Source organism: Balaenoptera acutorostrata, chromosome 1, assembly GCF_949987535.1.
Source record: "Balaenoptera acutorostrata chromosome 1, mBalAcu1.1, whole genome shotgun sequence".
In the NCBI taxonomy this organism is placed as follows: Eukaryota; Metazoa; Chordata; class Mammalia; order Artiodactyla; family Balaenopteridae; genus Balaenoptera; species Balaenoptera acutorostrata.
The window spans coordinates 193,001,362-193,013,598 of record NC_080064.1 but is presented as its reverse complement, the minus strand read 5'-3'; the positions used below and the strand labels follow the sequence as shown (position 1 = coordinate 193,013,598).

Sequence of the window (12,237 nt, the reverse complement as noted above, 5' to 3'; positions counted from 1 at the left end):
TTTCCATATGTTCATGTTTAGCCCATCTGTGTCTTTAATTCTAAAATGAGCCTTTTATAGACAGCAAATTATTAAATCTTGTTTTTTTAACCATTCAGATGTTCTATTCCTTTTGATAGGTGAGTGTAGTCCATTTACATTTAAATTAATCATTATAAGTGAGCACTTACTATTGATATTTTGTTAACTAGCTTACTCTGCAATTGCTATTTCAATGTCTTTCTCTCTATCTTTCATTGTTATTTGATTGTTTTGTAATTTTTTACTTTCTTTTTATCTTTTGTGTATCTGTTGTAGGTATCCCCCTAGCTTAACTGATGTATAGTTAACAATTAAAACTTTATATGTATAATGTATACAATGAGATGATTTGATATACATATACATTTATCACAATAGGGTTAATTAACTCATCCATCACCTCACATATTACCTTTTCTTTGTATGTGTGCTTGGAATGCCGTAAATCTACTCTCTTAGCAAGTTTCAAGCATACAATATAGTATTATTAACTATATCACCAAGCTGTATATCCCCAGAATTATTCATATTATAAATGAAACCTTACACCTTTGGACCAGCATCTCTCCATTTTCCTCACCTTCAAGTCCTTGTAACTACCATTCCACTCTTTCCTTTTGTGAATTCAACACTTTCTTGTTTTCCTATTTTCTTATTGCCTTCCTTCCTTCCTTTCTTCCTTTTTCTCTTTCTTTCTTTTCTTTCTTTCTTCTTTCTTTCTTTCTTTTTCTTTCTTCTTTCTTTCATTCTTTCATTCTTTCTCCCTTCCTTCCTTCCTTCCTTTCTCCCTTCCTTTTCTTCCTTCCTTCCTTCTCTTTGTTTCTATGAATTCAATCTCTTCTTTCCCTTTCTTTCTCTCTCTCTCTCTTTTTCCCCTTCCTTCCTTCTTTCTTTCTTTCTTATTTCACTTAGCATAATGACCTCTATGTTCGTCCATGTTGTATCAAATGGCAGGACTTCTTTTCTTTCTTGTGGCTGAGTAATATACCATTTTACATATATAGATCACATCTTTATTTATTCTTTTATTTATTATTTTTTTTTGCTGACCCCTAAGTTGTTTCCAAAGCTTGGATACTGTGAATAATGCTAAAATGAACATGGGACTGCAGATATGTCTTCGAGATATTGATTTTATTTCTGTTGGATACATACCTAGGAATGAGATTGCTGGGTCATATGAAAGTTCTATTCTTTTTTTTGAGGAAATTCCACACTGATTTCCATAGAGTTGTAACAAATTAAATTCCAACCAAAGTGTACAAGGATTTCCTTTTCTCCACATCCTTGCCAACAATTGTATTTTTTGATAAAAGACATTCTAAAAGGTGTGAGGTAATATCTCATTATGGTTTTGATTTGTATTTCCCTGAAGACTAGTAATTGTTTTACTATCTACTCATGTATTTGTTGGCCATTTGCGTGTATTCTTCAGAAAAATGTCTACTCAGATCCTTTGCTCATTTGTAAATCAGATTATTTGATTTTTCTACTATTGAGTTGTAAAAGTCCTTTTTTTAAAAAATATTACCCTCTTATTAGATATATGGTTTTCAATTCCATAGTTTACCTTTTCATTTGTTGATTTGCTGAACAGAACTTTTAGTTTAATACAGTCCCACTTAAATTTTGTTTTTGTTACTTGTGCTTTTGGTGACATATCAAAAAATATCATTGCCCAAACCAATGTCAAGAAACTAGTTCCCCAAGTTTTCTTTTATGACATTTATGGTTTCAGGTCTTATATTTAAGTCTCTAATTCATTTAGAGTTAATTTTTGTTGGTATTTTCATATAGGGGTCCAATTTCATTCTTGTTTGTACATATCCAGTTTTCCCAGCACCATTTACTAAAGACACCATCATTTCCCCATTGTGTATTCTTGACTGCCTTGTTAAATATTAGGTGGCACATGGGCTTATTTCTGGGTTTCAATTCTGTTCCATTGGCTATGTGTCTATTATTTATGCCAGAATCATACTATTTTGATTACTATTGCTCTCAAACTATAGTTTGAAATCAGGAAGTGTAATGCCTCCAGCTTTGTTGTTCTTTCTCAAGAAAAGGGGGTATTTAGTGATTCCATATGAATTTTAGGATTATTTATTTTACTTATGTAAAATATGCCATTGGGTTTTGTTGAATGGTTTGAGAAGAATTGGCATTTATTCTTTAAATCCTTAGTAAAATTTACCAATTAGACCATCTGGTCCTGAGCTTTACTTCATTGGAAGATTGTAAATTTCTGATTCAATTTTATTTCTAATTTTATTCTGTTCAGATTTTTTATTTTTAAATGAGTTAGTATTGTTGAATTATAAGTTTCTAGGAATTTATCCATTTTTTCTAGATTATCCAATTTGTTGGCTTATGATAGTTCATAGTTGTCTTTTATGATCCTTGGCATTGCTGTGGTATCAATTGTAATGTCTCATCCTTCATTTCTGATTTAACTTATATGAGTTTTATCTCTTTTTTTTCTTAATCTAGCTTTAGGTTTGTTCATTTTGTATATCTTTTTGCAAAAGCAGGTATGTTGTGATCTTTTCTGTTGTATTTTCTGGTCTCTATTTCACATATTTCTGTTCTGATCTTTGTTATTTCCTTTTTTCTGCTAACTTCACGCTTAGTTTGTTCTTTTTCTTTGAGTGTAAAATTGGCTCATTTTTTGCAGATCTTCCTTTTTTCTTAATGTATGATTTTATCACTACAAATGTTTCTCATACAACTACTTTTGTTGTGCTTAAATTTTCATTTCCTTTATAATATATTTTTATTTCTCCCTGATATCTATTTTGACCCATTGTTGAGGAATGTTTAGTTTCCACAAACCATCAGTTTTCTACTTCCTGTTACTGATTTTTTAGTTTCATACCATTGTGGTCCAAAACATATTTGGTATACTTTCAATCATCTTAAGGTTTTTAAGGCTTGTTTTGTGACCTAGCATGTTATCTCTCCTGGAGAATGTTCTGTGTATGCTTAGGATGAATACATATTCTGCTGTTGAATGGAATGTTCTGATGTCTGTTAGGTACATTTGTTTAAGTTTGGTTCCAGTCGAATTGCTCTTTTTTGATTTTCTGGGTGAATGATCTACCCATTTTTGAAAGTAGAGTATTGAACTCCCCTACTATTATTATACTGTTATTGCTCTGAACTCCCCTACTATTATTATACTGTTATTGCTCTGTTTAGATCTGTTAGAATTTGCTTAATGTACTTAGGTGCTCCCATGCTGGATATATATATATATTTACAATTGTTAAATCCTCTTGATTTGACCCCTTCATTTTATAATGACCTCCTTGTCTCTTGTTTACAGTTTTGACTAAAAGTCTATTTTTCTGAAATAAGTATTGTTATCCCTGCTCTCTTTTGATGTCCATTTGCATGGAATATTGTCTTTTCATTCACTTTAGCCTTTGGGTGTCCTAAATGCTGAAGTGAGTTTCAGTTTAGTTTTACCTCTAGGTAGTTTATAGTTGGATCTTCTGTTTGGTCTCCCCCCCCCCCCTTTTTTTTAATGCACTCTCTTTGTCTTTTGATTGGAGAATAGAATTCATTTACTTTTAATGTTATTACTTGATATGTAAGGGCTTACTACTACAATCTCATTAACTGTTTTCTGGCAGCTATATAGTAAATACTGTTCCTTGGTCTTTCTCTTGCACCCTTTCTTAGAGAATTCATGATTTTCTGTAGTGGTATACTTTGATTCCTTTATCTTTTGTGTATCTAAAATAGGTTTTGTTTTGTGGTTACCACAAGGCTTACACAAAATATCTTACAGGTTTAATGGTCTATTTGTAGCTGATAACAAATTCATTTTGATTGCATACAAACTTTACCCTTTCACTTTCCTCCCCACCTATTTTGTTTTTGATATCACAATTTACATTATTTTGTATGTGTTGTATATTCTCATGGTTTCACATTACTAATTAACATCTTTTTCTTTCAGCTTGAAGAACTCCTTTCAGCATTTCTTGTAAGACAGATCTAGTTCTAATGAATTCCTTCAGTTTTTATTCGTCTGGGAAAGTCTTTATATCCCCTTCATTGTTACAAGACTGCTTTTCCAGGCAAATAATTCTTCAGTTGCAGGGTTTTTTCTTTCAGTAATTTGAATATTTCATCCCTCTCTCTCCTGGTGTGCAGTGTTTCTGCAGTTTTATTAACCTGCTTATATCTTTATGGGGAATCCCTTTTGTTTGTGGAGGTTTTTCTCTCAGCTTCAAAAATTCTCTTTGCCTTTGATTTTAGACAGTTTTTTACAATGTGTCTTGTATATAGAATATCTCTTGTTTGAATCTGTTTGGGGACTTATGAAATGCATGATTTTGAATGTCCATGTCTTCCCAGCCATTATTTCTTTAAATAAACTTTCTGCTCTTTCTCCCATTCTTCTCCTGGGACACCCATAATCTCTACAATGTTTCTCTTGATGGTCTCCAATCATTCCTGTAGGCTCTCTTCACTCTGACAGGATACTTTCAAATGAGTTTTTTTTTTTTTTTTTCTGCTTGATAGTTTGTGGTTGATGCTCTCCATTGTATTTATCACTTCATTCATTGTATTCTTTACTTTCAGAATTACTGTTTTGTTTTTTTATGTTTTCTATCTCCCTGTTAAACTTCTGGTTTTGTTCAATTATTGTTTATCTGACTTCTTTGAATTGCCCGTGTTTTCTTGCATCTCAGTGAAGTTCTTTAAAGTAACTATATTGAAGCATCTATCAGATAAATTGCACATATCCATTATTTGAGGTCAGTTAATGGAAATCTATTGTGTTCCTTTGTTTGTATTGTAGTCCTTTGATTTTTTTGTTTCTTGAAGTCGCCTGTTGCTGTCTTCACACTTAAAGAAGCAATTGCTTCCTCCAGTCTTTACAGACTGACTGGGGAGGAAAATACATTCTGTCACACTGCTATAGGCTTTTCCAGACCTATTTTAAGGACACACCTGTTCCACACATCTTGATCCCTCATGGGAGAGAATTTTGAAGCTTGTATGCTTCCCTCAATCTGGCAAAGCCAGTCTGTGTGCTGACAGCTTCCTGGTTGCTTCCCCTGGGGCAATGACAAATGCTCATGTTTGTGTGTTTTCTTACAATCCCACAGGGTCAGGCTGGCTTCTAGATGTCTCACTAGTCATCTGCAAAAGTTTGCATCACCACCTTGGGGACATACACAGGGAGCTGGCCATGGGGCAGGGGGATGTGGATGTGTTGAGGGTGTCCATGGGTGAGAAGGATTCACAAACTAGGTGTCTGCAATGGTTAGAGGATGGGCTTCCTTTTTTTAAAATGCCCAGAAGTGTCAATTTTATTTGTCAGTGCAGTAGGGGGCTAAGGCATGACCTGTTGCTTCTAAGTGTTAGAGAGCCAGCAGTGGAGGGGAGAAGCAAGCCCTCTTGGGCACTGGGCCCCAAGGCTGCCTTCTTGGCTGGGGGCTGGGCCTCAGACCTGAGCCCCAGCAGACCCAAAGTTTTGTTAAAGAGGAGGTTGATGGGAGTGGAGCCATCGGTGATGAGGGTTGATTTTAGGCCCAGGCTCTGGAGCAGTTTTACCTGCATCTCCAGTCCTGCCACAGCGAGGTCCCTGAGGGTGCTGGGACCCAGGCCCTCTGTCATCTTCTTGAACTTCTTCACCTCTACCTCAGCCAGCTGGTGGTGTCTACAAAACGGTCACTAGGATCCTTGTCTCTTGATGAATTCTAGCCCTGGATGCTGTACTCCTGGCCTCTCCCCACCCCTCAGTCATGCAGATTACCCCAGTATTCTGGATAGGGTGAGAGAGAAGTGGGCCTTTTGATCAGTATTGCAAGTGGAGGAAGCTGGCCCTTACTCACATGCTCTTATTTTCCCCCACAGGTGAAATCCTGTGCTGAAGGGGTCTCTCTGGGCAATAAGCTGTGCTACTTTAGGGGAGAGGTGACACAGGTAAAGTGAAACTGTTCCTCTAACCCTCTTTGATGCATTCAGTCTTGAATCTCTGTGCTCCAACAGTGTGCTATAATTTCTCTGCTAGACTCCTAGAATCCCACAAAGATATTCTCATCGATTCATGATTGTCAAAGTTTGTATCAGGAGAGACAGTAAAACTCCTATTCGGCCATCTTGCTGACATCTCTCTGTTATTATAGGTTTCTTCTTTGTGGCTTTTTTTTTTTCCCCCTGTATTCTTGACTAATGTCTATCAATAGCACATTTATTTTGTTATATACTTATCAAGAAGTCTGTATATACACACACACACTTGTAAAAAATAAAACTAAATAAGTCTTTTGGCAAAACAAGAAAAAGTTGATAAAAACATTTTGCAGTGGATAATATAGCTGAGTCTTAGAAAATTATAAATATACTGGGATCTCGGACCAGTTTACTCACTGACACGGATGCATCTGGGAGGAGGAAACCAGTCATTCTCTGTACAGGTCATTGTGTTCTGGTAATTCTGAAGACTGTAGCCATTATAGCAGTGAACTCTTACAGTTTCACCTTGTAAATATTCTTTTTCTTTATCTGGGGAACGTCCATTTTCCAAGTAATTGAAAGTACATTGTCCTAAGGATCATAAAGACAATAGAAAAGAAAAAAAATAACATATATTTGGTAAAATAGCACATTAAAAATTAACTTTATAGTATTTACCTGACAATGCATTAGTATTCAAAAAGAACAAATAACTTAATGAAAATGAAAGCTACTACCACGTGTTTGTTAAAAAAGAAAAAAAATCAATATACCATTTATTTATCTTTAGTTTTTATAATTACAATATGTGTAAATGATGCAGATATTCTTGTAAAGTCTCTATATTTCTCATGTGATTTCCATGGAGAGCTCCTCATAAAAAGAAGGCTTATTTGGGTCTTTTTGCTCACAGAACTTGACCCTTGGCCTTTTTTTTGTTGTGCAAGACTTAATTGTACTCACTTATGTACTATTGTCTCTCCACTCTTTGGAAGATTTATACATATAAAATTAAAGAGGTTTACTTACTGAGGCACGGTACTTCTGGAGACCACCCTTGTGGTGTGCAAGTAAGGTAATTCCAGTAAGTTCGTAAAGGAGTCACAAAATACTGATCACAGTGATAGGTGAACTGTTGACCTAACCTTGCTGGAAAGTATCCTTCATATGCATATTGTAGCCTTCCATGTTTTATTACTGGAAAATCACAAGGTTTAACTTGGAATAAAAAAAAAAAAGGTATGAATAATGTTTTACCTTAGTAAGCCATCAAATTAGAGATCAGATGTTTCATCTATGAATTATATTCCTATTAGCTTAATTACCCTCATTGTGTTAGAGTTTCTAGGAAAAAAAAAGTTACAGAAAACTCAGATGATTGAGGTATGTAAGGATGTCCTTGCTAATCAAGATCAACTTATGTCTTGTGGGTCATATTACATAAAATTTATATGTGAGCTCTCTTGGTAGAAAACTATACAGAGCTATAGATTTAATTATCCTTAAGTACATAAGTCCTAGCCTTGGTTGACTAAATTAGCATCTTAATCGAGAGATGAAAGTATAAATTTTATCGTGCAGCTCATCTGTTTTCTTTTCCTTTCTTTTTCATTCTCATCAGAAATCAGGATCCTGGCTTTTATTCTCAGACCAAGTCAATGTAGGAAAACAGTTTTTGTTTATAGATTAACACTCATTAGTTTATTTTTCTATTTATTGGAAATGTGTGATAAGTGTAGAGAAGCACAACAGTTTAGCCATTGATCCATTGATCACATTACACAGAAAAAAAAAATTCTTATTTAACCCTCAAACTAGACATGAAGGCATATTTTCCCTTCTTTATCTAATCAGAGAAATGAACAATGAATGAATAATTCTTAATATCCAAATGGTTATGATTAAGGGAAACACTTAAATGCTTATTTCTAATTTTAATGGGAGAATGATGTTTTTTTCACTGTTTCTTATAAATATTTTAAATGAGGTATAATATAATTACATTTATTGTTATTCTTATATATTGAGTAATTTTCACATGTATTCTTAAGTGTTATGTTGTTTATAACAGTTTTATATATAATATTTTTCAGAAAAATTTACCCTTTTTATTGGATGGTTTGGAGATAATCTAATACTTTTAATACTACACTAGTATTTATTTTACATCATGAAATATGATATTACAAGAACACATATGCAACACATTAAAAAAATGTACAACACACACACACAATATTCATTACCATTTTTAATCTTCCTTAAGATCAATGATCCGTTTTCTTTTTTGTATGATTACAGAAATCTTTCAAGCTGCTTTTATAGACTTGCTACGTGAATTATAAACTTTGAATCTTTGCATACCCTAATGTCTTTCTTTAACAAAGACTTGTGAATGATACCTTCTCTTGGTATAGATTCTTGTCCTATAGTCTGTATCTCTCATCATTGATAGGTTTTCCCCACTTTTGTGAAGCTTCCCACTCTTTTAAGATTGAAATGCTTATTTACTCTCATTCCTTTTAAGTAACAGACTAGTTTTTTTTCACACTACTTTTTGGAGATTTAGAAGATTTTCTCTTCATCCATGGATTTTACAAATTCCATCATGTTATGTCAAGATATGTGTATTTAACAATAATTCTATGTTGGGCAAGCTTGAGTCTTTGTATTTGCAAGAACCAAATCTTAAAGAACTCAATTAACTTTGCCATTAAATTGTAGAGCAGAGATTTGAATCCTGATGATCTGATTTCAGAACTAGTATGTTTATCCACTTCATTATGTTTCTTCATACAATATGAATACAGTAAAATAATCCACTGAGATTCATTTCTAAAAGGTACACACAGAGGGCATAATTGAAAGTAAGTATTATTACTATCACTGGCCCGAGCCCTGTTCCTATTCTTGTCTTTCATTCGGTCACATGTGAATGTGTCTGTATGTCTCTAACCAGATCAATTCCTGAAGCACATGTACTATTCCACTGTGGTCGGATCAGCACTCACACTGGCAGGACTTAGAACAGCCTCACTACACTCTCACACTTCTACCAACACAAGCTCTGGTCTCATGAGCAGCTTTGGCTGTGCCATCACAGTGTTGGCTCAGACTGATCTCAAAACGGATTAAAATATTCACTAATTTTTAAAAGTGTTTCTAGTCTTTCTGTACTTGTGCAGCTGACTCCTATGACCCAAGCCCAGGATCTTACAGTTATCACTGTTAAGTTTCATGTTATTAGATCCAACCTCGCACAAGGGAGTCTTTCTGCGTGATAAACCTGTCCTAATGCAGGTTCTCTTTCAGCACCCCTGTATCATTCCAGCGGTGAATTTGTACTGCATCTCCTCTACACCATTAAACTAGAGGAATGGAGCAGGCCTGAGAACACAGTCCTGAATCTGAAAATCAGAGAGGCTTATTTAACGAAATTATGAATATCTGATAAACCATCTAACTGGTCAATTTCCCCATCTTGTCCACAAGAACTTCGGAAGTTCCCTTGTGGGATAAACTCGTTGAGGTACAGTCAGGCTCATCTGCCATATTCATAAACCAAACTTTAACACGATTAAATATTTCTCTTATATTTCTTATGCACATTGAAATCTGTTTCATACTGATAATAGCTTCCTTTTTAAGGGACTCATACTTTGAAAAATCATTTTGGACTTATGCCTGGAATTAACATGGAGGTCACTGATCTATTATTTGTATCATTACATTTTTCTTTCATGCAAGATCGAGTTTAACTGTAGTGCATCTTTACAATAAACTGTGATGTATAAAGAAAAAGAATATGATTGTAGAGACAGAAAACACTTGAAAAAAGGTAAAGGAAGCATCCCTAGAAATAAAATACTCTGTTCAGTTTAGTGACATTTTTCTAAATGTGATAGTTTTAGAAAATTCCACAATGTCTTGTACATTCCTCCCTCCCAAAATTAGAGCCTAATTCCCCACAATTGAATGTGCTGGACTTAGTGACCCACTTCTAAAGAATACATATTGCTGAAGTGACAGTGACAGTGTGTGACCAGGTCATAAATGGTATGGAAACTTCCTGCTCTCTCTCTCTCTGGGATCACTAGCTCTGGGGAAAGATAGCTTCCTCTCAAGCAGTCTGCGGAGATGCCCATGTGGTAAGGTATTGAGGCTTCCCGCCCAAAGCCAGGTGAGAGAGCCTAGGAAGCAAATGAGACATCAGGTGACTTGCAGCCCAGGCCAGCACCCTGACTGCAACCCAAGAAGTGTGATTCAGAACTAGCCAACTAAGCCACTTCCTAATTCCTGACCCATAGGAGCTCTAAGAATATAAAGGTTTGTTGTTTTAAGCCCATATGTTTTGGGAGAATATTTTTACACAGCACTAGATAACTAATATACTAGGTGTTGGGTGATGTAAGTCTTACTCAATGTTTTAGTTCAGATATTAGAATTATATTAGAGAATTATATATTCATACACACAGACATATATTTAACTTTGAGTAGCAAAAAATTTAAAGAGTTTTAGTTTACAAAAATGTTTTTATTCCTCCTTAGAACTGTCTACTTTGAAAAGCAAAGAATGCCTCTAAAGCCTCTACTTTGCATACACAGTAGGGCAAATACTTGGATTTATTCTGTCCCCATTTTTGTATGTTTAAGAGAAAGAAACTTCAGAATTAAGAAGTAGGTCAAGGGCTTCCCTGGTGGCGCAGTGGTTGAGAATCTGCCTGCTGATGCAGGGGACACGGGTTCGAGCCCTGGTCTGGGAAGATCCCACATGCCACGGAGCAGCTGGGCCCGTGAGCCACAATTGCTGAGCCTGCGCGTCTGGAGCCTGTGCCCCGCGACGGGAGGGGCCGCGATAGAGAAAGGCCCGCGCACCGCGATGAAGAGCGGTCCCCGCACCGCGATGAAGAGTGGCCCCCGCTTGCCGCAACTGGAGAAAGCCCTCGCACGAACCGAAGACCCAACACAGCCATAAATAAATAAATAAATAAATAAATAAGAAAATCCTTTAAAAAAAAAAAAAAAAAAAAAAAGAAGTAGGTCAAGATATGAGTGAAACTTACAGGAACATCTTGGAGCAGGTGACCAGCCATGGCTGGTGCACATTGCAACATTTCCCTGGATCACAGGAGAAAAGCCACTTTTACACTCATAAATGATTTTATCTTCACCTCTGTATTTGGTTAATTGAGGTGTGTAAATACCATTTGGAATATAAGGAGGATCACATGTTATTTCTGAAAAGAGAAAAGATATGTGTACAATATAGAAGTAACTATCCATTAAAAATAATCAAGTATATAAAAATATAAAAGTGGATGTTATTTGTTCTTAGTACAGCACAAAATGTCATTAAAATGAGCACAGCCTCATGCCCTTCCTGCTGTATCACTCATATTTCCCTCCATTGTATTTCTCATCTAATGTATTTGTGCCCGTTGGACTCTTGAATACTCTTTCTCCAAAGCCAACACATGCTTCATGATATTCCATACCCGGCAATGAATTCTTGATATATCACTTCAGCTATTCTTTCCACTTTCTGCAAGTTCCTCAGCTTCTGTCATTCTCACAAGTACTATTTACAAATATTCTGAGTCTCCTCCCTCCAGATGCTTGGTTGGATAGTATACCCCGTCCCTCTGAAGTAGACATAAACACATGGCTTGCATAGGACAATGAAATGAATATGGAAGTAATATGTTTTCCTTTAGGGAGGAACAGTCATTGTGACTGTAACAGTTATTGTGTGAATTTTTATGTTCTCTTCCCCACAGCTGCAGTGATTAAAAGAAGAACATGGAAAGGTGATGTCTCCATCCCCTGATTCTTACAATGAAAATGATGAGCAGAGACCCTTCTGACCTACATTGGATGTGAGCATGAATAGGAGATAAACTTTAGTGTATTAAGCCACTGAGATTTTGGAATACATTTTTCTTCCTGTAATAGAATAACCTAATCCAGGGTTTGAAAAACCTTTTATAGAAAGGGCCAGATGAAAGGTCTCTGATGTAATTACTCAGCTCTGCCACTGTAGGGCAAACATAGCCATAAACAATACATACACAAATGGGCATGGCTCTGTTCCAATAAATCTTTGTTCACAAAAAAGGGCACAGGCTGGATTTGACACGGGGATTAGAGTGTGTTATCCCTCTACCTAGCCTTTCCTAATTTATAAAGCTTTTCTCAGTCACTTATGTAAACTTTGCTATATCTCAACAATGGAGCAATT

General features: G+C 35.5%; 1 protein-coding gene across 3 annotated transcripts in view; it reads right to left on the bottom strand.

Annotated features, from left to right (window-relative positions):
- The window catches only part of CFH (complement factor H), a 99,805-nt gene that overhangs the window by 64,152 nt on the left and 23,416 nt on the right, over positions 1 to 12,237 (bottom strand). For 2 of the 3 annotated variants that reach the window (XM_007167288.3, XM_007167286.3), the window contains exons 7-9: positions 11,063 to 11,236; positions 7,027 to 7,215; positions 6,412 to 6,588 (exon numbers count right to left, since the gene is read on the bottom strand). In XM_007167288.3, the coding sequence (XP_007167350.2) occupies positions 6,412 to 6,588; positions 7,027 to 7,215; positions 11,063 to 11,236 (540 nt within the window). The remainder of the gene's footprint in view (positions 1 to 6,411; positions 6,589 to 7,026; positions 7,216 to 11,062; positions 11,237 to 12,237) is intronic. The other variant, XM_007167287.3, reaches the window with a different exon arrangement.